The sequence below is a fragment of the Dicentrarchus labrax genome, unplaced genomic scaffold (genome assembly GCF_905237075.1).
Source record: "Dicentrarchus labrax unplaced genomic scaffold, dlabrax2021, whole genome shotgun sequence".
NCBI lineage: Eukaryota > Metazoa > Chordata > Actinopteri > Moronidae > Dicentrarchus > Dicentrarchus labrax.
The window spans coordinates 237,501-265,344 of record NW_026136760.1 but is presented as its reverse complement, the minus strand read 5'-3'; the positions used below and the strand labels follow the sequence as shown (position 1 = coordinate 265,344).

General features: G+C 41.1%; 1 protein-coding gene across 2 annotated transcripts in view; it reads left to right on the top strand.

The window, feature by feature from the left end:
• itga2b (integrin, alpha 2b) overlaps nucleotides 1–27,844 on the top strand; it is a 33,794-nt gene that overhangs the window by 2,321 nt on the left and 3,629 nt on the right. Inside the window, exons 2-28 of one of the 2 annotated variants that reach the window (XM_051393640.1) lie at nucleotides 8,353–8,483; nucleotides 8,631–8,731; nucleotides 12,946–13,111; nucleotides 13,225–13,274; nucleotides 13,446–13,491; nucleotides 13,962–14,081; nucleotides 14,302–14,346; nucleotides 14,480–14,523; nucleotides 18,207–18,272; nucleotides 18,348–18,400; nucleotides 18,481–18,553; nucleotides 18,870–19,005; nucleotides 19,171–19,356; nucleotides 19,435–19,480; nucleotides 23,557–23,658; nucleotides 24,638–24,693; nucleotides 24,785–24,936; nucleotides 25,009–25,122; nucleotides 25,642–25,709; nucleotides 25,791–25,926; nucleotides 26,011–26,103; nucleotides 26,534–26,613; nucleotides 26,701–26,781; nucleotides 26,867–26,972; nucleotides 27,068–27,223; nucleotides 27,313–27,399; nucleotides 27,537–27,656. In XM_051393640.1, the coding sequence (XP_051249600.1) occupies nucleotides 8,353–8,483; nucleotides 8,631–8,731; nucleotides 12,946–13,111; nucleotides 13,225–13,274; nucleotides 13,446–13,491; nucleotides 13,962–14,081; nucleotides 14,302–14,346; nucleotides 14,480–14,523; nucleotides 18,207–18,272; nucleotides 18,348–18,400; nucleotides 18,481–18,553; nucleotides 18,870–19,005; nucleotides 19,171–19,356; nucleotides 19,435–19,480; nucleotides 23,557–23,658; nucleotides 24,638–24,693; nucleotides 24,785–24,936; nucleotides 25,009–25,122; nucleotides 25,642–25,709; nucleotides 25,791–25,926; nucleotides 26,011–26,103; nucleotides 26,534–26,613; nucleotides 26,701–26,781; nucleotides 26,867–26,972; nucleotides 27,068–27,223; nucleotides 27,313–27,399; nucleotides 27,537–27,656 (2,614 nt within the window). The remainder of the gene's footprint in view (nucleotides 1–8,352; nucleotides 8,484–8,630; nucleotides 8,732–12,945; nucleotides 13,112–13,224; nucleotides 13,275–13,445; nucleotides 13,492–13,961; nucleotides 14,082–14,301; nucleotides 14,347–14,479; nucleotides 14,524–18,206; nucleotides 18,273–18,347; nucleotides 18,401–18,480; nucleotides 18,554–18,869; nucleotides 19,006–19,170; nucleotides 19,357–19,434; nucleotides 19,481–23,556; nucleotides 23,659–24,637; nucleotides 24,694–24,784; nucleotides 24,937–25,008; nucleotides 25,123–25,641; nucleotides 25,710–25,790; nucleotides 25,927–26,010; nucleotides 26,104–26,533; nucleotides 26,614–26,700; nucleotides 26,782–26,866; nucleotides 26,973–27,067; nucleotides 27,224–27,312; nucleotides 27,400–27,536; nucleotides 27,657–27,844) is intronic. The other variant, XM_051393641.1, reaches the window with a different exon arrangement.

The window sequence follows — 27,844 nt, the reverse complement described above, 5'->3', positions numbered from 1 at the left end:
TATGAGCGATGCCCTCATGCCAGAGGCACATTGTAGGAGGATCGTCAGTGCCCATCTCCTGGATACAGAGGTTGTAGTTGGCCAGCTGTCGTTGATAATACACGTAGGAATGTGTCAGGTTTGGCGTGTACGCTGATTAAAAAGGAAATGGCGCTCTTCCAAATTATCAGAATATCACTCAATTTGGCAAGATAATCTTAAAACTTATAGAAATGCCCTCCGTAATGCCAGAGGAGCCTATTATTCAGCACTAATAGAAGAAAATAAGAATAACCCTAGGTTCCTCTTCAGCACTGTAGCCAGGCTGACAGAGAGTCACAGCTCTATTGAGCCACATATCCCCATAAACTTAAGTAGCAATGACTTCATGAGCTTCTTCTATAATGAAATTATTACTATTAGAGAGAAAATTAATCACCAACTGCCATCAACAGCTATCAGTGGCTCTCCAAGTTCAGGGACTTTTGCTAATGTAAACTTAGATATATATTTAGACTGTTTTTCTGCTATCGATCTTCATCAGTTAACTTCAGTAATTTCTTCATCGAAGCCATCAACCTGTCTGTTAGACCCGATCCCAACTAGGCTGCTTAAAGAAGTTGTTCCCTTAATTGGCACTTCTTTAATGGATACGATATATCTTTCTTTATTGTCAGGATATGTACCACAGTCCTTTAAAGTAGCTGTAATTAAACCCCTTCTTAAAAAGCCCACTCTTGATCCAGGGGTTTTAGCCAACTATAGACCAATCTCTAACCTCCCCTTCCTCTCTAAGATCGTGGAGAAAGTAGTCGCCAAACAGTTGTGTGACTTTCTACATAACAATAGTTTATTTGAGGATTTTCAGTCAGGATTTAGAGTTCATCATAGCACAGAGACAGCTCTGGTTAAAGTTAATAATGACCTTCTGATTGCTTCGTTCCACAAGGTTCTGTACTAGGACCAATACTGTTTACTTTATATATGCTCCCTTTAGGCAACATAATTAGGAATCACTCCATTAACTTTCACTGTTATGCAGATGATACGCAGTTATGTCTATCGATCAGGCCCGATGAAATTAATCAATTATCTAAATTGCAAACATGCCTTAAGGACATAAAATCCTGGATGAGCTGCAATTTTCTGATGTTAAAGACATCAAAAACCTTAGAGACTCACTGTCTAAAGATAAAGTTACTCTAGATGGCATTACCTTGGCCTCTAGCACCACTGTCAGGAATCTTGGAGTTATCTTTGATCAGGATTTGTCATTTAACTCCCACATAAAGCAGACCTCCAGGACTCCCTACTTTCATTTACGTAATATTACAAAAATCAGACACATCCTATCACAGACAGATGCAGAAAAACTAATCCATGCATTTGTTACTTCAAGGCCGGATTACTGCAACTCTTTATTATCAGGCTGCCCCAATAAGTCCATTAAAACGCTCCAATTAATTCAAAATGCTGCAGCATAAGTACTGACAGGAACTACAAAAAGAGATCTAAAAGCCTACTCTTGAATGTGGTGAGGGTGTCTGCCTCCCAAACCACAACTGGAAGCTGGTTCCACAGGAGAGGAGCTTGGTAACTGAAGGCTCTGGCTCCTGTTCTACTTTTAGAGACTATAGGAACCACAAGTAGCCCAGCATTCAGAGAACGTAGTGTTCTAGTGGGGTAATAGGGTACTATGAGCTCTTTAAGATATGAAGGGGCCTGACCATGAAGAGCGCTATAGGCGAGGAGGAGGATTTTAAATTCAATTCTACATTTTACAGGGAGCCAATGCAGAGAAGCTAGTACAGGAGAGATGTGATCTCTTTTTCTAGTTCCTGTCAGTACTCGTGCTGCAGCGTTCTGAATTAATTGGAGCGTTTTAATGGACTTATTGGGGCAACCTGATAATAAAGATTTGCAGTAATCTAGCCTTGAAGTAACAAATGCATGGATTAGTTTTTCTGCATCTGTCTGTGATAGGATGTGTCTAATTTTTCTAATATTACGTAAATGAAAGAAGGCGGTCCTAGAGGTCTGCTTTATGTGGGAGTTAAATGACAAATCCTACTCAAGAAACTCCAAGATTCCTGACAGTGGTGCTAGAGGCCAAGTTAATGCCATCTAGAGTGACTACATCTTTAGACAATGAGTCTCTAAGGTTTTTGGGGCCAAGAACAAGAATTTCTTTTTTTTCTGAGTTTAACATCAGAAAATTGCAGGTCATCCAGGATTTTATGTCCGTAAGACATGTTTGTAATTTAGATAATTGATTAATTTCATTGGGTTTGATTGATAGATATAACTGCGTATCATCTGCATAACAGTGAAAGTTAATGGAGTGATTCCTAATAATGTTGCCTAAAGGGAGCATATATAAAATAAATAGTATTGGCCCAAGTACAGAACCTTGTGGAACTCCATGACTAACTGTAGTATTTATTGAAGATTCATCGTTAACATGTACAAACTGCGAGCGATCTGATAAATATGACTTAAACCAGCTTAGTGCGGTTCCTTTAATGCCAATTAGATGCTCAAGTCTCTCTAAAAGAATATTATGGTCAATGGTGTCAAATGCAGCACTAAGATCTAATAATACAAGTACAGAGACAAGTCCATTGTCAGAAGCAGTCAGAAGGTCATTATTAACTTGAACCAGAGCTGTCTCTGTGCTATGATGAACTCTAAATCCTGACTGAAAATCCTCAATTAAACTATTGTTATGTAGAAAGTCACACAACTCTTTGGCGACTACTTTCTCCAGAATCTTAGAGAGGAAAGGGAGGTTAGAAATCGGTCTATAGTTGGCTAAAACCCCTGGGTCAAGAGTGGACTTTTTAAGAAGGGGTTTAATTACAGCTACTTTAAAGGACTGTGGTACATATCCTGATAATAAAGAAAGATTAATCATATCCAGTAAAGAAGTGCCAATTAAGGGAACAACTTGTTTAAGCAGCCTAGTTGGGATCGGGTCTAATAGACAGGTTGATGGCTTCGATGAAGAAATGATTGAAGTTAACTGATGAAGATTGATAGCAGAAAAACAGTCTAAATATATATCTAAGTTTACATTGACAGAAGTCCCTGAACTTGGAGAGCCACTGATAACTGTTGATGGCAGTTATCAGTGGCTGGCAATTTTTTTCTCTAATAGTAATAATTTTATTATAGAAGAAGCTCATGAAGTCATTGCTACTTAAGTTTATGGGGATATGTGGCTCAATAGAGCTGTGACTCTCTGTCAGTCTGGCTACAGTGCTGAAGAGGAACCTAGGGTTGTTCTTATTTTCTTCTATTAGTGCTGAGTAATAGGCTCCTCTGGCATTCCGGAGGGCCTTTCTATAAATTTTAAGATTATCTTGCCAATTTGAGCGATATTCTGATCATTTGGAAGAGCGCCATTTCCTTTCAGATTTTCTAGCTATTTGTTTTAACTGGCGGGTTTGGTGGTTATACCAAGGTGCTAGTCTCCTATGTTTTAATAATTTCCTTTTTATAGGAGCGATAGAGTCTAATGTTGATTGTAGTGAGCCTGTAGCACTATCGACAAGATTATCAATTTCAGAGGGACTAAAGTCGTTATAGGAGTCTGTTAAATTCAGACATGGCATTGAATTAAACACTGAAGGAATCTCCTCCTTAAATTTAGCTACGGCACTGTCAGATAGACATCTGCTGTAGGAAGTTTTGCCTAATGGCTTATAATCTAATAGTATGAATTCAAAAGTTATTAAATGATGGTCAGAAAGGAAAGGATGATGTGGGAAGACTATTAAATGTTCAATATCAATGCCATATGATAAAACAAGGTCAAGAGTGTGATTAAAACAATGAGTTGGTTTATTTACACTCTGACAGAAGCCAATTGAGTCTATTAATGATATAAATGCATTACTAAGGCTGTCATTGTCAACATCCACATGAATATTAAAATCACCTACAATAATTACTTTATCTGATTTAAGGACTAAACTTGATAGAAACTCTGAAAATTCAGATATAAAATCAGAGTACGGTCCAGGAGCACGGTACACTATAACAAATAGAACTGGCTGCAGTGTTTTCCAGTTTGGGTGAGAAAGACTAAGAACAAGGCTTTCAAATGAATTATAATTTAGTTTAGGTTTAGGGTCCATTAAAACGCTTGAATCATATATGGCTGCTACTCCACCTCCTCGGCCAAGCTTATAGTTAGGGCTGGATCAGGTGAGTCCTGAACCATCCCTTAGTTATGCTGCTATAGGCCTAGACTATCGGGGGGATTTCCCATGGTGCACTGAGCTCCTCTCTTCCTCTCTCTCTCTTTCTGCACTCATTCATGTCTCATTAATGCATGTTACTAACTTCACTTCTTCCCCGGAGTTCTTGTGCTTTCTCGTCTCGCAGGTTCTTATCAATCCTGGTGGAGCCTCCTGCCATGGTCCTGCTACATTGCCATTGCCAATACTGTTGTTACTGTGCACCTGTCTGTCTGTCTGTCTGTCTGTCTGTCTCTCTCTCTCTCTCTCTCTCACCCCAACTGGTCGAGACAGACGACCACCCACCTAGAGCCGAAGGATCTGTCCTAGGTTTCTGCCTTTTAACAGGCAGTTTTTCCTTGCCCTTGTCGCCAAGTGCTTGCTCATGGTGGTACTGTTGGGTCTCTGTAAATAATGTTATAAAGAGTTTGGTCTAGACCTGCTGTATTTGAAAAGTGTCTTGAGATAACTTCTGTTATGAATTGGCGCTATACAAATAAAATTGAATTGAATTGAATTGAATCGATGCAGCTTTAAAAACTAACAGGATAAGAGCATGAGGTCCTACAAGATTTTACTAGGCTAGACTAGTCTTGGATAATGACTTACCTGTTCCTATGTTTTCCTCTTAAGTCCTCTAATGGAGACCTGACTTCAGTTACCTGTTCTGTGCTGTTCCCTCAGACTGGCTTGAATAACCTTTTCAAAGATAAGTAACTTTAAGTTAAAGGACAATTCCAACGCAAAATGAACCTGGGGTTAATAACACATGTGTACTGAGTTGGCCGTTCTCTGGGATATGTTTTCATGCTAATCAACCGTGACCAGTTTTAGCACAAACCGCTAATGAGCTTATAACGCTAGCCAAACGGGGCACCGAGTAACGTGAAAAGAAATCGCTTTTTATACCACTAACAAGGCTCAAAATAGCACCACACTTACACGGTAGCATAATTAGGGTCCCTATGTATAAACCAAAGCACTGAGAACTTTGTAAGTGTACAGACAGTTTATTAAAAAGATTTGCGTATACAGGCGGGCGCTATCTTGGGAAAAAAGTCAGGGGTTAGGTCATTCATGCAGATCAGTGATCAAGATTTACAGCTGTTGATGTGAACTAAAACAAACGTAATTTGCTCAATATATCAGAAATAATTGCACCGATGTAAAACACAACTTGTCTAGTGTACTTACTCAGTGGATAACTGTCCATCTGGTCCCTCCGGTATGAGTCGCTGCCTCCAATTTATTTTCGGGACATGGAAAAAAGTTTCAAGTACAGCTCTGTTTATCAGAGTGGGAAACTCTTCAGACTGTACAAAACACGGAGCTCCCGCAGCTCTTCGTCTGTATATTCCGGCTCGAAAAGATAAGGACGTCCATCAAACTGAAAGGGTTCCTTGTTGATGTCTTCAAATTCAGTTGAATAATCCGCCATCTCTTTAGTGTGTATCCTGTGGAAGCACTAGTCTCTGTTGCGTTCAGTGCTTTCTTCCGGCAACAACGTTTCCACGGAGATCTGAAGTGAATCTCGCATGAAACGTTGTTGCCGGAAGAAAGCACAGACGAAGAGCTGCGGGAGACCGTGAAAGGGCTATGAGAGAGAGAGAGAGAGAAAGAGAGAGTTACCGGTAGTCAATGCCGCAACACAGCCTCGTACTTAGGGAAACTGGTGGTGTACCTGCGGACATTGTGAAGCTTTGGCCACCGAAGAGGAGTGCCTGTGTTGCACAGAGTGGGACCTGTTGCGTCGCGACACCCAAGAGACGCAGTGTTTTGTACAGTCTGAAGATTTTATGGACAAAGTATCTAATTAAAATCATGCATGTAATAAAAAGTTAACAAACGGAAAACACTAGGCTATATAAAACTTGCCTGTAGGCGACTGTTTGTCAGTTGAAAGACTGACATAAATGTGGGCTTACAAACAGCAAGTCTTTGGCCTCCTTGTTGCACATGGTACTTGAAGGTGTACTTCCTCTTAGGAACCTCAGTGTCAGGCCCACGTGGTCGTCTGCGACTGGCCTTGTGCTAGAAGTAAAAAGACATGAGGTAAAAAGACATTTACCATAGCGTAGCAGGCTAGCCGTCGTGTAGAGCTGTCAAGTTAAGGTCATTAAGTACATGAGTAGGCTTTGGTTAGGAGAATGAATAAGCCATGTGTGTGCCTATTATGGGTACCAAAGCGCTGTGGTCTGTAATGCACTTGGTGGCCTACTGACTGCCCATCATCCTTTATCTATCCTCACAAAATTTAACATTTAGTGATCACGCACATGTGCAGTCTTAGTGAATTGAAGGCATACAGTAGATACAGTAGCATACAGTAATTTAACATGTAGTGACAAATTGCAAGGGTAGATACATTTCCTGCATTATAGCCTAGCCCACACCTAAAGACGTAGGCTATATCAATTCACTGGTTATTTCATGGGCCTATATTGGGTTGCATTGCATACTGTTGACATGATATGGTCATGAATTGCTTAAGTTAGCCTACCTGCTCCAAACCAGAAAGAATGATAGCCTGCTGCCTCTCGTAAGAGACAACATAAAACTCTGTGAAGAGCTGGAGTTTTCCTTGGTCTGTTAGGCTTGAGCACTGCCCGGGACATGTCTCTTTGCACACCTTGCCCTTAACAGAAACAAAGTCACATTAACGTTTTTAGCTATAAAACACTTTGGATTTATTAGCAGGCTTATTAAGGTTACTAACTAGAATATATAACAGCTTACACAATCAATGAATGGTAATTATAACGTAAGCGTACGTGACGCAGCTGGGCTGGCATTAGGGACATCAAACCATAGACAGTAAAAGATAGCATCAAACGCACCTAAAACATTTCGATTCATTTCTCCGTGGTTATAAGGAGTAGAGACATGCTTAAAACATCCCCTGAATCCTCATTTTCTCAGCTTTCATTTCTCATTCATGACTCGATCTGCTAAACAGTCTGAGCTGTATTAACTGTAACGTTAGACGCCCAGTAATATGACCCCTGACTGTAACCAGCTAACGTTACAAAGTAACAGCTAACATTATCCCGCTAGCTAATGTTAGGTAACGTTACATCAAACGAACCTAAACGTTTCGATTAATTTCTCCGTGGTTATACGGCGTATCACTTAAGCTTTAATTTCGACCCATTCATGACTTAAAACCATTAAACAGACTAAGCTTTATGAACTGTAACGTTAGTAGATGTCCAGTACACGCCCCTCTGACTGTAACCACTAAGGTTAGGCAACGTTAGATAAGTTACTTTGTAAATATACGGTTCTTCCACTCACCTCTTTGGTGGACTTTTCCCTCCTTTTAGCTCTCCTCTCCAGTTCACATATGGTTTCCCAGCATCCCTCAAAGACTTCCTTGCTCTGTCCTTCCATTCATTCATGTTTGCTCTCCTTTTTTTGCCGAGGTTTTGCCTATTAATGTCTGCAGCGGACATGAAAGCAACCGGCGTCTCCATTTTTCGTTAGTGGACATAAATGGTTTTTCCACGTGAGACTATTTCAAAGTTTAACATACAGAGTATTGGTCGCGCGTACAGCCCCCCAAATTGCTTCTGTATACAAAGTGGCACACATACATTCATGTCACATGGTTATCTCATTTTTGAAATTTTTTTACTTATACGGTTGTTCGTCGCATGGACTCAATTAATATTTAATTAACTCTTAATCAACATTGTATTAACAATTAAAATTCATTTACTAACACCTTAATAAACACCTTCAACAACAGGTAAGAACTTCTTTACACATTTAAATAACTCTTTAAGAGGAAGAACCCTTAATTAAATGGTAAATTGACTGTACTTATACACACATATAATTCTTTACCAGTCCTTCTAACCTCTCATAGCACTGGACACTACATTCCACATTCACCCTTTCACACATTCACCCTTTCACACACACATTTCCCCTTTAGCACATTCACCCTTTCACACACATATTCACCCTTTAGCACATTCACCCTTTCACACACATATTCACCCTTTAGCACATTCACCCTTTCACACACATATTCACCCTTTCACACACACACATTCAGTATTTTGCTCAACGATACTTGCACATGCAGCTGGAGCCGGGGATTGAACCGCCAACCTTCTGATTTCTGCAGGTCATCTGTTGTCATTGGAGCTCCCAAAGCCAACACCAACCAATCAGGAGTGAGGGAGGGAGGGGGCGTGTTCCTCTGCCCCTGGTCACCAGGAGGCGGGGCCTGTGACATTATCAACTTTGACCTGGAAGGTGAGTTTCCTGATCGATCGTTGGGCATCTGAGTATCTGTCTGACTGTTGTTGCTGTCTGACTCTTGTACCTGTCTTACTGTTGTTGCTGTCTGACTCTTGTACCTGCCTGACTGTTGTTCCTGTCTTACTGTCATACCTGTCACAGGTGATGAGGTCTACAGCAGCTCTGATTTATCCTTTCACTCCTTCAAGAGTCAGCAGTGGCTGGGAGCTTCAGTGCGATCAGTTAGTGACACACACATACTGGTAAGAACAATTCAATTCAATTCAATTCAATTTTATTTGTATAGTGCCAATTCATAACAGAAGTTATCTCAGGACACTTTTCAAATAGAGCAGGTCTAGACCGAACTCTTTATAACATTATTTACAGAGACCCAACAGTACCACCACGAGCAAGCACGTGGCGACAAGGGCAAGGAAAAACTGCCTGTTAAAAGGCAGAAACCTAGGACAGATCCTTCGGCTCTAGAGAGAGAGCGAGAGAGAGAGAGACAGACAGAAAGAGACAGAGCGAGAGAGACAGACAGATGCACAGCAACAACAGTATTGGCAATGGCAATCTAGCAGGACCATGGCAGGAGGCTCCACCAGGATCAATAAGAACCTGCGAGACGAGAAAGCACAAGAACTCCGGGGAAGAAGTGGAGTTAGTAACATGCATTAATGGGACATGAATGAGTGCAGAAAGAGAGAGGAAGAGAGGAGCTCAGTGCACCATGGGAAATCTCCCCGATAGTCTAGGCCTATAGCAGCATAACTAAGGGATGGTTCAGGACTCACCTGATCCAGCCCTAACTATAAGCTTTATCAAAGAGGAATGTCTTAAGCCTACTCTTAGATGTGGTGAGGGTGTCTGCCTCCCGAACCACAACTGGAAGCTGGTTCCACAGGAGAGGAGCTTGGTAACTGAAGGCTCTGGCTCCTGTTCTACTTTTAGAGACTATAGGAACCACAAGTAGCCCAGCATTCAGAGAACGTAGTGTTCTAGTGGGGTAATAGGGTACTATGAGCTCTTTAAGATATGAAGGGGCCTGACCATGAAGAGCTTTATAGGTGAGGAGGAGGATTTTAAATTATATTCTACATTTTACGGGGAGCCAGTGCAGAGAAGCTAGTACAGGAGAGATGTGATCTCTTTTTCTAGTTCCTGTCAGTACTTATGCTGCAGCATTTTGAATTAATTGGAGCGTTTTAATGGACTTATTGGGGCAGCCTGATAATAAAGAGTTGCAGTAATCCGGCCTTGAAGTAACAAATGCATGGATTAGTTTTTCTGCATCTGTCTGTGATAGGATGTGTCTAATTTTTGTAATATTACGTAAATGAAAGAAGGCAGTCCTAGAGGTCTGCTTCATGTGGGAGTTAAAAGACAAATCCTGATCAAAGATAACTCCAAGATTCCTGACAGTGGTGCTAGAGGCCAAGTTAATGCCATCTAGAGTAACTATATCTTTAGACAGTGAGTCTCTAAGGTTTTTGGGGCTAAGAACAAGAATTTCGTTTTTTTCTGAGTTTAACATCAGAAAATTGCAGGTCATCCAGGATTTTATGTCCGTAAGACATGTTTGTAATTTAGATAATTGATTAATTTCATTGGGTTTGATTGATAGATATAACTGCGTATCATCTGCATAACAGTGAAAGTTAATGGAGTGATTCCTAATAATGTTGCCTAAAGGGAGCATGTATAAAGTAAATAGTATTGGTCCAAGTACAGAACCTTGTGGAACTCCATGACTAACTGTAGTATTTATTGAAGATTCATCGTTAATATGTACAAACTGCGAGCGATCTGATAAATATGACTTAAACCAGCTTAGTGCGGTTCCTTTAATGCCAATTTGATGCTCAAGTCTCTCTAAAAGAATATTATGGTCAATGGTGTGAAATGCAGCACTAAGATCTAATAATACAAGTACAGAGACAAGTCCATTGTCAGAAGCAGTCAGAAGGTCATTATTAACTTTAACCAGAGCTGTCTCTGTGCTATGATGAACTCTAAATCCTGACTGAAAATCCTCAAATAAACTATTGTTGTGTAGAAATTCACACAACTCTTTGGCGACTACTTTCTCCAGAATCTTAGAGAGGAAGGGGAGGTTAGAAATCGGTCTATAGTTGGCTAAAACCCCTGGGTCAAGAGTGGACTTTTTAAGAAGGGGTTTAATTACAGCTACTTTAAAGGACTGTGGTACATATCCTGATAATAAAGAAAGATTAATCATATCCAGTAAAGAAGTGCCAATTAAGGGGACAACTTCTTTAAGCAGCCTAGTTGGGATCGGGTCTAATAGACAGGTTGATGGCTTCGATGAAGAAATGATTGAAGTTAACTGATGAAGATCGATAGCAGAAAAACAGTCTAAATATATATCTAAGTTTACATTGACAGAAGTCCCTGAACTTGGAGAGCCACTGATAATTGTTGATGGCAGTTGGTGATTAATTTTTTCTCTACTAGTAATAATTTTATTATAGAAGAAGCTCATGAAGTCATTGCTACTTAAGTTTATGGGGATATGTGGCTCAATAGAGCTGTGACTCTCTGTCAGCCTGGCTACAGTGCTGAAGAGGAACCTAGGGTTATTCTTATTTTCTTCTATTAGTGCTGAGTAATAGGCTCCTCTGGCATTACGGAGGGCCTTTCTATAAATTTTAAGATTATCTTGCCAATTTGAGCGATATTCTGATAATTTGGAAGAGCGCCATTTCCTTTCAGATTTCCTAGCTATTTGTTTTAACTGCCGGGTTTGGTGGTTATACCAAGGTGCTAGTCTCCTATGTTTTAATAATTTCCTTTTTATAGGAGCGATAGAATCTAATGTTAATCGTAGTTAGCCTGTAGCACTATCGACAAGATTATCAATTTCAGAGGGACTAAAGTCGTTATAGGACTGAAGGAATCTCCTCCTTAAATTTAGCTACAGCACTGTCATATGACATCTGCTGTAGGAAGTTTTGCCTAATGGTTTATAATCTAATAGTATGAATTCAAAAGTTATTAAATAATGGTCAGAAAGGAAAGGATGATGTGGGAAGACTATTAAATGTTCAATATCAATGCCATATGATAAAACAAGATCAAGAGTGTGATTAAAACAATGAGTTGGTTTATTTACACTCTGACAGAAGCCAATTGAGTCTATTAATGATATAAATGCATTACTAAGGCTGTCATTGTCAACATCCACATGAATATTAAAATCACCTACAATAATTACTTTATCTGATTTAAGGACTAAACTTGATAGAAACTCTGAAAATTCAGATATAAAATCAGAGTACGGTCCAGGAGCGCGGTACACTATAACAAATAGAACTGGCTGCAGTGTTTTCCAGTTTGGGTGAGAAAGACTAAGAACAAGGCTTTCAAATGAATTATAATTTTAGTTCGTCCAGTCCAGTTTATTGTTAATTATAATAATAATTTTGGACATGCCACTTTTTGTTCAAATGTAAATAAAAGCTGAGAAATAATGTTTTCCACAATGATGCCTCTTGTATATCGTCTCATTATCTTCTGGGAGACGCCTGTGTCATTTCCAATGAAGAAAAAAGTTGCTGGTTCAATAAAAGTAACTTTAAGTCAATTTGCTAGGGTTATGAATAATTTCGGGCTTGACTGTAGGTGTCCACCATCTCTCCCCCTTATAGCAATTATTATTGTTGTTATTATATTTATGTTATAATCATCTGAAGAACAAAATGTGTATTTAAAAAAAGTCGATTTATTTACTACATTAAATTGACATAATTTCATTCATCAATATTAATAAAGCACAATGTTCAAAAACTTTCTTTTCAACAATAATATTTTATATAATAAAAAACAAAAACCCAATAAACAGTGTTAGTGAGTTAATAACTTTTACACTCGAAGTAAAAAACGAACAAACAAAACAGTCAGGTTACAGGTGTTTATTTATTCCAGTAAGTCCATAAATCACCAATAATTCCTCTTACTGCCTTCTTGCTTGTGATCAATATTATCTACCAATCAGTAACGCTTACTCGATCTTTTGTATTTCCAGGGTTCATAACTTTGTGTTCTTTAATGTACATTTCAGTATTTTTACTGAACATGAAACTGTTTGTTTATCAACACAAATCCCTTATTTCATATTGATGATTTAACTGATTTGATCAATAACTGAACACTGAAATTGTTTCCTATGAACATTTTATTATTCATATTCAATATTAAAATAATGTACTTTAATATCCACAGTTTTGTGTTCATTAGTGTTTAATCAGCTGATCATAAGAATCATTGTGTGTTTGTTAGAATGAGACGTTTTTATCTACAGAGGGAGCGGGTCCTCTCTGGTAGAGTCCGCCATGTTGAACCGCCATGTTTCTACGGTAGCCCAGAACGGACAAACGCTGGCTGTAGACAGGGAAATGATCTGTATTCAGTTGGTTGTAATCAGAGAGTTAACAGACTGTGTACCTGTCAGGCGTGTGCGCCACTTTTTCACTGGAACGTTCAGAAGCGAGGGGCGGAGTCAGGGAAAACACCTGTGGGAAACTGCCTCCTATTGGACCAGAGGACAGGAAGCTCCGCCTCCTTCTCCCCCTGCAGAGGGATCATGATGGAGGACGACTACAAACGCATGAACAACAGTAAGAACCAGAGTCCAGACCACCTTCAAGACCAGGTCTGGGTCTCTAGAGGGAGTCTACAGCGAGAACCTGAACACAGAAATACTGAGTCTGAACTCTCTCTCGTTGCCTAGGAAACGACCAGCGCTACTGTGAGGTCGGCTTCAGTGCTGACATCACCAAGGTGAGTTGGTGGTGGGCAGGGTCACTTCTGTGGAAGCTAGCTAAGGCTAACTGAGGCTAGCTAAGGCTAACTGAGGCTAGCTGAAGCTAGCTAACGCTAACTGAGGCTAGCTGAGGATCCATTAATTACACTGAATAATCGGTCATGTTGCGGCCATGTTTGTTTGTTTAGGAGGGTCGGCTGCTGCTCGGAGCTCCAGGAAGTTTTTATTTCCAGGGTGAGTGGAGACACCTGCTGGCCACTGATGAGTATTACAGCATCTGATTAACAACAGGAACCCTCTATAGCATTATCTATAGCATTAGCTATAGCATTAGCTCTAGCACTAGCCCCAGCTTTAGCTGTAGCATTAATATTGATGTGTTCTCTGATAGATAGATATATACTTTATTAATCCTCTATTGGGGAAATTCTTTTTTTCACTTTTATTCTTACACACACACACACACGCTGAAATACCAATAAACAATTCTGATTCTGGTTCTGGTTCTGATTCTAATAATTGCTGGCACTATATCCTGTATACTGTAAGCAGCAGTATTATTAAAGTAGCCCAAAGATGTGAGGTGCACCTGAATGCATCATGTGGCTCTATTGTTGCGACTGAATTAATTAAATGAATGTTGATGTTTACTGCTGACATCACTGCTGACATCACCGCTGACATCACCACCATGTTGATTTCAGGTCAGGTCATCACAGTGGGTGTGAGTGACATCATCAACAGTGGGCGGAGCGACGATCCTCTCCGTTATGTAGCTGGAATCAGCCAATCCGATGAGAGGGGGGCTTACGACCTTTACCGTGGTGAGCAGGTTTTTTTTATTTAGCCTCATCTCTGGTGGCCGAGAGGTGAATGAACTCAATACCCAGAATGCTTTGCAAATCCTAAAAAAATAACCACATTATTATTGTTTGTGTTCTTGGACACCATTCACCCACCATGTTTATCTGACCTGAGCACAACCACAGTTCATTGACCTCTGCTAACTGCTAACATTAGCATATTACTGTGTCTGTCTGTCAGGTTACTCAGTGGCCAGTGGTCAGCTGACTGGAGACTCCACACCAGGTTTTGTTTTATAATCCATCAATATGATTGATCGATTGATTATCTCAATCTTTTTAATCAACCAGTAGCTACTGATCAACAGCAACTAAAAGTATTATTGTCTGTTTCACATTCTGGTCTGATTGTTTCTCAGATTATCTGGTGGGTGTTCCCAACGACAGAAACACAGCAGGAACAGTAAGACCTGTCGTACTGTAGTCTTTACCTGTTGTACTGTAATCTTTACCTGTCGTACTGTAGTCTTTACCTGTCGTACTCTATAAGGATTGTAATCTTTACCTTTCGTACTATAGTCTTTACCTGTCGTACTCTATATGGACTGTAGACTTTACCTGTCGTACTCTATATGGACTGTAGTCTTTACCTGTCGTACTCTATATGGACTGTAGTCTTTACCTGTCGTACTCTATAAGGACTGTAGACTTTACCTGTAGTACTGTATATGGACTGTAGACTTTACCTGTCGTACTCTATAAGGACTGTAGACTTTACCTGTCGTACTCTATATGGACTGTAGTCTTTTCCTGTCGTACTCTATAAGGACTGTAGACTTTACCTGTCGTACTCTATATGGACTGTAGACTTTAACTGTCGTACTCTATAAGGACTGTAGACTTTACCTGTCGTACTCTATATGGACTGTAGACTTTAACTGTCATACTCTATATTTCAATTCAATTCAATTCAATTTTATTTGTATAGCGCCAATTCATAACAGAAGTTATCTCAGGACACTTTTCATATAGAGCAGGTCTAGACCGAACTCTTTAACATTAATTACAGAGACCCAACAATACCACCATGAGCAAGCACTTGGCGACAAGGGCAAGGAAAAACTGCCTGTTAAAAGGCAGAAACCTAGGACAGATCCTCCGGCTCTAGGTGGGTGGTCGTCTGACTCGACCAGTTGGGGTGAGAGAGAGAGAGAGAGAGAGAGAGAGAGAGAGAGAGAGAGAGGCAGAGAGAGAGAGAGCGAGAGGGAGAGGCAGAGAGAGCAAGAGACAGTATTGGCAATGGCAGTCAAGCAGGACAATGGCAGGAGGCTCCACCAGGATCCATGAGAACCTGCGAGACGAGAAAGCACAAGAACTCCGGGGAAGAAGTGGAGTTAGTAACATGCATTAATGGGACATGAATGAGTGCATAAAGAGAGAGGAAGAGAGGAGCTCAGTGCACCATGGGAAATCCCCCGATAGTCTAGGCCTATAGCAGCATAACTAAGGGATGGTTCAGGACTCACCTGATCCAGCCCTAACTATAAGCTTTATCAAAGAGGAATGTCTTAAGCCTACTCTTGAATGTGGTGAGGGTGTCTGCCTCCCGAACCACAACTGGAAGCTGGTTCCACAGGAGAGGAGCTTGGTAACTGAAGGCTCTGGCTCCTGTTCTACTTTTAGAGACTATAGGAACCACAAGTAGCCCAGCATTCAGAGAACGTAGTGTTCTAGTGGGGTAATAGGGTACTATGAGCTCTTTAAGATATGAAGGGGCCTGACCATGAAGAGCTTTATAGGTGAGGAGGAGGATTTTAAATTCAATTCTACATTTTACAGGGAGCCAATGCAGAGTAGCTAGTACAGGAAAGATGTGATCTCTTTTTCTAGTTCCTGTCAGTACTCGTGCTGCAGCGTTCTGAATTAATTGGAGCGTTTTAATGGACTTATTGGGGCAACCTGATAATAAAGAGTTGCAGTAATCCAGCCTTGAAGTAACAAATGCATGGATTAGTTTTTCTGCATCTGTCTGTGATAGTATGTGTCTAATTTTTCTAATATTACGTAAATGAAAGAAGGCAGTCCTAGAGGTCTGCTTTATGTGGGAGTTAAATGACAAATCCTGATCAAAGATAACTCCAAGATTCCTGACAGGGGTGCTAGAGGCCAAGTTAATGCCATCTAGAGTGACTATATCTTTAGACAATGAGTCTCTAAGGTTTTTGGGGCCAAGAACAAGAATTTCGTTTTTTTCTGAGTTTAACATCAGAAAATTGCAGGTCATCCAGGATTTTATGTCCGTAAGACATGTTTGTAATTTAGATAATTGATTAATTTCATTGGGTTTGATTGATAGATATAACTGCGTATCATCTGTATAACAGTGAAAGTTAATGGAGTGATTCCTAATAATGTTGCCTAAAGGGAGCATGTATAAAGTAAATAGTATTGGTCCAAGTACAGAACCTTGTGGAACTCCATGACTAACTGTAGTATTTATTGAAGATTCATTGTTAACATGTACAAACTGCGAGCGATCTGATAAATATGACTTAAAGCAGCTTAGTGCGGTTCCTTTAATGCCAATTTGATGCTCAAGTCTCCCCAAAAGAATATTATGGTCAATGGTGTCAAATGCAGCACTAAGATCTAATAATACAAGTACAGAGACAAGTCCATTGTCAGAAGCAGTCAGAAGGTCATTATTAACTTGAACCAGAGCTGTCTCTGTGCTATGATGAACTCTAAATCCTGACTGAAAATCCTCAAATAAACTATTGTTATGTAGAAAGTCACACAACTCTTTGGCGACTACTTTCTCCAGAATCTTAGAGAGGAAGGGGAGGTTAGAAATCGGTCTATAGTTGGCTAAAACCCCTGGGTCAAGAGTGGACTTTTTAAGAAGGGGTTTAATTACAGCTACTTTAAAGGACTGTGGTACATATCCTGATAATAAAGAAAGATTAATCATATCCAGTAAAGAAGTGCCAATTAAGGGAACAACTTCTTTAAGCAGCCTAGTTGGGATCGGGTCTAATAGACAGGTTGATGGCTTCGATGAAGAAATGATTGAAGTTAACTGATGAAGATCGATAGCAGAAAAACAGTCTAAATATATATCTAAGTTTACATTGACAGAAGTCCCTGAACTTGGAGAGCCACTGATAACTGTTGATGGCAGTTGGTGATTAATTTTCTCTCTAATAGTAATAATTTTATTATAGAAGAAGCTCATGAAGTCATTGCTACTTAAGTTTATGGGGATATGTGGCTCAATAGAGGTGTGACTCTCTGTCAGCCTGGCTACAGTGCTGAAGAGGAACCTAGGGTTGTTCTTATTTTCTTCAATTAGTGCTGAGTAATAGGCTCCTCTGGCATTACGGAGGGCCTTTCTATACATTTTAAGATTATCTTGCCAAATTGAGCGATATTCTGATAATTTGGAAGAGCGCCATTTCCTTTCAGATTTCCTAGCTATTTGTTTTAACTGGCGGGTTTGGTGGTTATACCAAGGTGCTAGTCTCCTATGTTTTAATAATTTCCTTTTTATAGGAGCGATAGAGTCTAATGTTGATCGTAGTGAGCCTGTAGCACTATCGACAAGATTATCAATTTCAGAGGGACTAAAGTCGTTATAGGAGTCTGTTAAATTCAGACATGGCATTGAATTAAACACTGAAGGAATCTCCTCCTTAAATTTAGCTACAGCACCGTCAGATAGACATCTGCTGTAGGAAGTTTTGCCTAATGGCTTATAATCTAACAACATGAATTCAAAAGTTATTAAATAATGGTCAGATAGGAAAGGATTATGTGGGAAGACTATTAAATGTTCAATATCAATGCCATATGATAGAACAAGGTCAAGAGTGTGATTAAAACAATGAGTTGGTTTATTTACACTCTGACAGAAGCCAATTGAGTCTATTAATGATATAAATGCATTACTAATGCTGTCATTGTTAACATCCACATGAATATTAAAATCACCTACAATAATTACTATGGACTGTAGACTTTACCTGTCGTACTCTATATGGACTGTAGACTTTAACTGTCGTACTCTATAAGGACTGTAGACTTTACCTGTCGTACTCTATATGGACTGCAGATGGTGGACCTGTTATCCACCTGTGTGTGTTCCAGGTGAAGGTCTATGATGGGCGTAACAGTGGGTCTCTGAGGGTCTACCACACCTTCCAGGGAGCTCAGGTGAGAGTTTGACATCATCAGAATGTGGATCTACCTGCTGGTGAAACAATGTGTGCAGCTGTGTTTGTCCTGTAGGTGGCGTCGTACTTTGGACACAGTGTGGCTGTAGTTGATGTCAACAGTGATGGGTGAGAGCAGACAGTGGGTCAGGGTTGGTCTCAGTGGAACCAATCAGAACTCTTCATTGTTTGTTTGTTTGTTTGTGCAGTTTAGATGACGTGTTGATCGGAGCTCCTCTCTTCATGGACAGAGTGACGGAGCAGCTGCAGGAGAGAGGACAGGTCTGATAATATCTTCTTCTTCCCTGTCTGAACCGGACTGAACCAGACTGATCTAGACTGATCTGGACTGAACCGAACTGAAACGAACTGAACCGGACTGATCTAGACTGATCTGGACTGAACCGAACTGAAACGAACTGAACCGGACTGATCTAGACTGATCTGGACTGAACCGAACTGAACCAGACTGATACGGACTAAACCAGACTGAACCGGACTGAACCAGACTGAACCAGACTGATCCAGACTGAACCAGACAGTATTTCCCATCATTTTTTTAAATTGTGTGATGATGTCATTGTTTATTATGTTTCAGGTGGTTTTGTACCTGCAGAGACGACACTCCTTATTCTCCTCCCAACCTGACCAATCACTGATCGGCTTCTCTCTGTACGGCCGGTTTGGCTCCGCCCTTGCCGTGCTGGGTGACTTGGACATGGACGGTTACCATGGTAACCAGTTAAACACAGTATGAATGTAGAACTGCTGGCTTTAGCTTTAGCTCCAACAGTTAGCAAGACACTGAACCCAGAACTCCTGTACCTTAACAGCTCCACCAGCATTAACGATAATGCTAATGCTAATGACCACAGCTAACTGGAACGATCTCTCTCCAGATGTGGCCGTCGGGGCTCCCTGGTCAGGTGACCGTGGGCAGGGCCAGGTGTTTATCTACCTGGGCAACAGTTACGGGTTGTCAGCCACGCCCTCCCAGGTGATTGACAGCCCGTTGCCTAGCAGCAGGACAGCGTTTGGCTTTACTCTGAGAGGTGGTGCTGACGTTGATGGGAACGGATACCCGGGTAAGTTCAGAAGTTACTCATTAGTTACAGATGAATAATCAGCAATCAATAATCAATGTGAGGTGTGTGTGTTTGTAGACCTGCTGGTTGGAGCGTGGGCTGCAGACCGAGTGTTTGTCTACAGGTAGGAGGTCATAGATCAAATGTATACAGTGAGTGTAATATACAGTAATATAATTTTATATTGTATTATATTAAAGTACAGTAATAAGGACTGTATGTCGTCATTGGTAAAGCAACTAGTAACTGTAACTAATTATTACATTTCAGTATCTTGACAGACTGATAACAGATCAGACTGAGTTTAGTTTTTAGAAAAAGCCTTTCCTTTTTATTCAATATCCAAACTTACATATTGTTCTGTTACTTTATTGTTAGAGTTTAAATTTCACAGTTCAGCACGAACCATAATTGGTACTAGTCTGTTTCTGCGGTCCGTGTATGTTTTGGTCATTGGATTTTCCTTTCAGAAACGGGTATTAAAAAACAGAAAACGAGTGGTTATTTGATTTTCGTTTTAAAATACAAAAATTAAAATTGAAATACAAGGCGTTTTTCTTTTTCGTGGTCAGAAAGGGATGAGCGAAATTTAAAAAATGATTAGATTTTCATTTTCTATTTCATATAACAAAAAATAAAATCACTAGAAAACAGAAACGGAAAAAAGGCCTGTTTTTTCATATTCTGAGACCGGATGTTGTCATTTACAGGACAGTGCTGTGGAGAAGAAACAGTAGGCTAGTAGACTGCGGTCAATCCAGCCGTGAGTTCGATCTCCGTGGTCAAATCAGCCGCACTTAAATTTCGAGTGTACAAGTATTCTCAGCATTATGGTAAATGCGGAGAAACGCCGTATTTACTTCTGGTTTTCAAAATAAAGGTATTTAGAGCCGTAAGCTATAATTAAAATATGTTACATTAAAGTGTTTCATGCGCCCCTGATGAATAAAAAACACTTTATATCAAGTATACTGCACCAGTGTGAAGAAATGCCAAAATAAAAGCCTCATATTTATGCCTCCAGAGATTGCATATTTGACCATATTTGAGGTACTGTAAAAACATATTGCTCAGTGTTTCCTGGCTACTGACTTTTACACATATGAGACTACAAGCATACTTAATATCAAGCATTTTTACTGTACCAATTTGGAGAAATTCAACAATAAAAGTCCCATATTTGTACCTCCAAGTGGTATTTTCATATATTTGAGCTACTGTAAAAACATATTGCTCAATAATTCCTGGCTATGGATGGTATATTTGACTTCTGCACATCTAAGACTACAAGTATACTTAATACCAAGCATTTTTACAGCACCAATTTGGAGAAATTTAAGAATAAAAGTCCCATATTTATGCCTCCAGATTCCATATTTTCTCATATTTGAGCTACTGTAAAAACATATTGCTCAATATTTCCAGGCTATGGGTGAAGCATTTTCATTATACTTCAATAATGATGCAGTAATCATGACAAAATTTTACACAAATGTTTAATAACATTTTATAAAAAAATTATAATATAAAGACTAAACACTAAACACAAAATCCTACACAATTCTAACTTGTTTACTTTTACAAAAATGCAATGCCAGTCCACATGCTTCTTATTTTGCAGCTCTGCTGTGTCCATTTGTAGGCACTGTATGTGGAACCACCTGCAACAGCTGTCACACTGAATCTGTAAAAGGGAAAAATAATTAGTTTTAACTTCAAAACACCATTGTACCTACTGTCTCTTCCTCATATATTATTTTTCCCTTTTACAGATTCGCGTGACAGCTGTTGCAGTTGGTTCCACATACAGTGGAACCACCTTTTATTCTTAAATTTCTCCACATTGGTGCAGTAGAAATGCTTGATATTAAGTATACTTGTAGTCTTAGATGTGTAGAAGTAAGATATACCATCCATAGCCAGGAATTATTGAGCAAAGTGTTTTTACAGTAGCTCAAATATATGAAAATACCACTTGGAGGTACAAATATGGACTTTTATTGTTGAATTTCTCCAAATTGGTACAGTAAAAATGCTTGATATTAAGTATGCTTGTAGTCTCATATGTGTAAAAGTCAGTAGCCAGGAAACACTGAGCAATATTAACTTTCACTGTTATGCAGATGATACGCAGTTATATCTATCAATCAAACCCAATGAAATTAATCAATTATCTGGATTACAGACTTGTCTTAAGGACATAAAATCCTGGATGACCTGCAATTTTCTGATGTTAAACTCAGAAAAAAACGAAATTCTTGTTCTTGGCCCCAAAAACCTTAGAGACTCATTGTCTAAAGATATAGTCACTCTAGATGGCATTAACTTGGCCTCTAGCACCACTGTCAGGAATCTTGGAGTTATCTTTGATCAGGATTTGTCATTTAACTCCCACATAAAGCAGACCTCTAGGACTGCCTTCTTTCATTTACGTAATATTAGAAAAATTAGACACATACTATAACAGACAGATGCAGAAAAATTAATCCATGCATTTGTTACTTCAAGGCTGGATTACTGCAACTCTTTATTATCAGGTTGCCCCAATAAGTCCATTAAATGCTCCAATTAATTCAGAACGCTGCAGCACGAGTACTGACAGGAACTAGAAAAAGAGATCACATCTCTCCTGTACTAGCTACTCTGCATTGGCTCCCTATAAAATGTAGAATAGAATTTAAAACCCTCCTCCTCACCTATAAAGCTCTTCATGGTCAGGCCCCTTCATATCTTAAAGAGCTCATAGTACCCTATTACCCCTCTAGAACACTACGTTCTCTGAATGCTGGGCTACTTGTGGTTCCTATAGTCTCTAAAAGTAGAACAGGAGCCAGAGCCTTCAGTTACCAAGCTCCTCTCCTGTGGAACCAGCTTCCAGTTGTGGTTCGGGAGGCAGACACCCTCTCCACATCCAAGAGTAGGCTTAAGACATTCCTCTTTGATAAAGCTTATAGTTAGGGCTGGATCAGGTGAGTCCTGAACCATCCCTTAGTTATGCTGCTATAGGCCTAGACTATCGGGGGATTTCCCATGGTGCACTGAGCTCCTCTCTTCCTCTCTCTTTCTGCACTCATTCATGTCCCATTAATGCATGTTACTAACTCCACTTCTTCCCCGGAGTTCTTGTGCTTTCTCGTCTCGCAGGTTCTCATGGATCCTGGTGGAGCCTCCTGCCATGGTCCTGCTTGACTGCCATTGCCAATACTGTTGTTGCTGTGCACCTGTCTGTCTGTCTGTCGCTCTCTCTCTCTCTCTCTCTCTCTCTCTCTCACCCCAACTGGTCGAGACAGACGACCACCCACCTAGAGCCGGAGGATCTGTCCTAGGTTTCTGCCTTTTAACAGGCAGTTTTTCCTTGCCCTTGTCGCCAAGTGCTTGCTCATGGTGGTACTGTTGGGTCTCTGTAATTAATGTTAAAGAGTTCGGTCTAGACCTGCTCTATTTGAAAAGTGTCCTGAGATAACTTCTGTTATGAATTGGCGCTATACAAATAAAATTGAATTGAATTGAATTGAATTGAATATGTTTTTACAGTACCTCAAATATGGTCAAATATGCAATCTCTGGAGGCATAAATATGGGACTTACTTATACTTGATATAAAGTGTTTTTTATTCATCAGGGGCGCATAAAACACTTTAATGTAACATATTTTATTTAAAATGTAATGTTAGGTTCGAATTCTAGCTTACTGTTCTAAATACCTTTATTTTGAAAACCAGAAGTAACTACGCTGTTTCTCCGCATTTACCATAATGCTGAGAATACTTGTACACTCGAAATTTAAGTGCGGCTGATTTGACCACAGAGATCGAACTCATGGCTGGATTGACTGCAGTCTACTAGTCTACTGTTTCTTCTACACAGCACCGTCCTGTAAATGACAACATCCGGTCTCAGAATATGAAAAAACAGGCCTTTTTTCCGTTTCTGTTTTCTAGTGATTTTATTTTTTGTTATATGAAATAGAAAATTAAAATCGAATCATTTTTTAAATTTCGCTCATCCCTTTCTGACCATGAAAAAGAAAAACGCCTTGTATTTCAATTTTAATTTTTGTATTTTAAAACGAAAATCAAATAACCACTCGTTTTCTGTTTTTTAATACCCGTTTCTGAAAGGAAAATCCAATGACCAAAAGATACACGGACCTTCTGCCTTCAGCTTCCTGTCAGCTGACTGTTGTGTCTGTGTGCTCAGATCCCGAGCAGTGATCCGCTCCAGAGTTTCTCTCTCTCTGCTGCCAGACTTCCTGAATCCAGAAGTCAAACTGTGTCACCGCAGAAGCACCCCTGTGTCCTGGTAACAGCATTTGACAGTCACTGCGCTCTCCCTCGCTATCTCTGAGCTTCGGCTGCAGTCACTGCGCTCTCCCTAGCTGTCTCTGAGCTTCGGCTGCAGTCACTGCGCTCTCCCTAGCTGTCTCTGAGCTTCGGCTGCAGTCACTGCACTCTCCCTAGCTGTCTCTGCAGTCACTGCGCTCTCCCTCGCTGTCTCTGAGCTTCGGCTGCAGTCACTGCGCTCTCCCTAGCTGTCTCTGCAGTCACTGCGCTCTCCCTCGCTGTCTCTGAGCTTCGGCTGCAGTCACTGCGCTCTACCTAGCTGTCTCTGCAGTCACTGCGCTCTCCCTCGCTGTCTCTGAGCTTCGGCTGCAGTCACTGCGCTCTCCCTCGCTGTCTCTACAGTCACTGCGCTCTCCCTCGCCGTCTCTGAGCTTCGGCTGCAGTCACTGCGCTCTCCCTTGTTGTCTCTGCAGTCACTGCGCTTTCCCTCACCGTCTCTGAGCTTCGGCTGCAGTCACTGCGCTCTCCCTCGCTGTCTCTGCAGTCACTGCGCTCTCTCTCGCCGTCTCTGAGCTTCGGCTGCAGTCACTGTGGCTTCAGTGTCTGTAAACCCTGAGTTCTAGGCAATCTCAAGTAATTGTGTGGGAATTAAAACAAAGGGAATCTTCATGTTCTCCACTGGGAACTCTGACTGACTCTATCTGTAGATTATTAGCTTAGCCCATTGGAACAAATAGTGATAATAGTTCACATATTACTGCGCTAGTGCTAGCTAGCTAGCTACACAGAGCAAGGTATTACTATGATAAATAAAATAAATGTGTTGTAGGTTAAACCACACAAACTAATACTTGAATGCATGACTCGTCTATTTCAACTTTTTACACAGTAATCAATCAGAAATACAGATTAAAGGTATTGAGTCATCAGATTACAGTCCCAAATCCACTGCTGTTTCCTCACTAATGTGACTCCACTAATGTTCTGTCTGTCTGCAGTTTTGTCATCCAGGTGTGCGTCTACCTGTCTGGTTACAAAATCCCTCAGGAGACAGGTACAACCCTCCACAGGTTAAAAGATGAGATAAGACATGAAACTTATACTGAGGTTGTTCTTTCTGTCTGCCTGCTGATTGGCTGAGGCAGCCCTGGGGGTGGAGCTACAGCTGGATAGGATGAAACAGCCGATGGCGAGACGGACTCTGCTGCTTGGGAGCAACCAGCCGCAGGATACGGTGAATCTGATGGTCCAGAGGACTGTGGGCATGGCCTGCATCAATCACACCGCCTACCTGAGGGTGAGTGACAGAGAAAACACGTAAAGAAGAAACCAGATCATCACACCTGACTGTGTGTGTGTGTGTGTGCAGGCTGAAGAGGAGGTTCGGGATAAGTTGAGTCCGATCTTCATTACAGTCAATATCAGCCTCCTCAACTCTACCCAGCATGCTTTGCTGCACGGACAGACACACGCTGCTGCACAGGTGAGTCAGAGACACCTGCAGTGTTTAATTCAATTCAATTCAATTCAATTTTATTTGTATAGCGCCAATTCATAACAGAAGTTATCTCAGGACACTTTTCAAATAGAGCAGGTCTAGACCGAACTCTTTAAAACATTATTTACAGAGACCCAACAGTACCACCATGAGCAAGACCTTGGAGATAAGGGCAAGGAAAAACTGCCTGTTAAAAGGCAGAAACCTAGGACAGATCCTCCGGCTCTAGGTGGGTGGTCGTCTGTCTCGACCAGTTGGGGTGAGAGAGAAAGAGAGAGAGAGAGAGAGAGAGAGAGAGAGAGAGAGAGACAGAGAGAGAGAGAGCGAGAGACAGACAGGCAGGTGCACAGCAACAACAGTATTGGCAATGGCAATGTAGACAGATAAAAGAGACAAATATATAGTCACATCTTAAGTTAGATAGTGCTAGCTAATAGCTAATATTGTTAGCATAGCTAACATTAGCTAAAGTGAATGTGTGTGTGTGTGTGTGTGTGTGTGTAGACCAGGATCATTCTGGATTGTGGAGACGACAACGTCTGTGTTCCTGATCTGAAACTGAGCGCAGAGCCGTGAGTCAACAACAAACAACAAACAACAACCACACTGCATCATCCATAAACTTTATTAACACGAACAAACCGCTGTGTCAGCCTGTCAGACAGCGTGGTGGTCGGCGGGGATCAGTCCGTGTGGTTGGGGGTGTCGGCAGAGAATGGCGGTGAGGGGGCGTACGAGACCGAACTGGTGGTCCGAATCCCTGAACACACACACTTCCAGAGCAGTCAGGTGACACACACACACACACACACACACGTTGACAATATGTATGTTTATATTTACACAATGTTCAGTGTTTGTTGTCGTCTGCAGGGTGTCAACAGACTTGTGTGTGTTCAGAGAAAACAGAATCAGACTGTTATTGTGACCTGTGACCTCGGCAACCCCATGAGACCAGGACACACAGTAACACACACACACACACACACACACACACACACCCACACCCACACACACACACACACACACAACACACACACACACACACACACACACACACACACACAGTAACACACACACAGTAACACACACATACACACACAGTAACACGAACACACACACACACACACACAGTAACACGCACACACACACACACACACAGTAACACACACACAGTAACACACACACACACACACACAGTAACACGAACACACACACACACACACACACACACACAGTAACACACACACACACGCACACACACACACACACACACACACACACACACACACACACACACACACACACACACACAGTAACACAAACACACACACACACACACATATATACACTGTCTCTACCCAGCCTGTCTGTCTGACTGTCTGTCTGTGCTCAGCTACGGACAGGTCTTCTGTTCAGTGTCGGTCGTCTAGAGGAGGTAGAGAGACACATCACATTTAACCTGAGGATCAGGAGGTACTGTCTGTCTGTCTGTCTGTCTGTCTGTGTACCTGTCTGTGTGCAGGTCTGTCTCTCTGACCCTCTGACCTGTCTGCCTCTCAGTAAGAACTCAGTGAACCCCGACAGTAACGAGATCTCAGTGGAGGTCCAGGTGAAAGCCGAGGCCACGTTGGAACTCAGAGGGTAAGGAGTCTGATCCTGGTCTTGGATCCTGGTCCTGGATCTGGGTCCTGGATCTGGACTTGATGGTGTCTCTCTGTGTCTGTAGAGGCTCCTCCCCTCCCGAACTGGTCCTGCCCCTCCTGGACTGGCAGCCTGCAATGCATCCTGGGATTTTAGACGAAGTGGGTCCACTAGTGGAACATGTCTACGAGGTAAAGAGACGGTTCTGGTCACCAGTGATATTGATGATATTGATGATGTCGATGATGTCGATGATATCGATGATATCGATGATGTTGATGTGTAGTTGAGGAACCAGGGTCCCAGTGCGGTCAACGCCCGGCTGACGGTGGACTTCCCGTCCACCTGGCGACATCACTTCTTGCTCTACGTGTTTTCCAGCGCATCTGAAGAATCACTGAGCTGCCGGACCCTGAACGCATCGCAGATAGACCCCTTCAAGGTCCGCAACTTATCTGTCTTTCTATCTGTTACCTGTCTCTGAACTCTCTGTCTCTAACCTGTCTGTTTCTCTGACCTGTCTGTCTGCAGCTGCTTGGTAACTCCTCCAGTGTTTCTGCAGTTTCTCCATCGACCCAGCCGGAGAAGACAAACTCACACAGACACACTGTTCATCTGGTAAATATACATTATTATATATAATCAATCACCAATGAATAATCATCTGGTAAAAATACATTACAATCATATGATCAATAACAATCAATAATCATCTGTCAAGTGTCTCTAATGAAAATCTTAATATTTGTGTGTAGAACTGCAGCAGCAGACAGACAGGGTGTGTCAGGTTTGTGTGTGATGTCACGGCATTGGGCCGGGGCTTTAGCGCTGTCGTTAGAATCTCAGCCAGACTGTGGACACACACACTCACACAGGTATACTGTACATTACTGCATTACCTGCTTTACATTACTACATTACCTGCTTTACATTATTGCATTACCTGCTGTATATAACTGCATTACCTGCTTTATATTACTGCATTACCTGCTTTACATTACTGCATTACCTGCTGTATATTACTGCATTACCTGCTTTATATTACTGCATTACCTGCTTTACA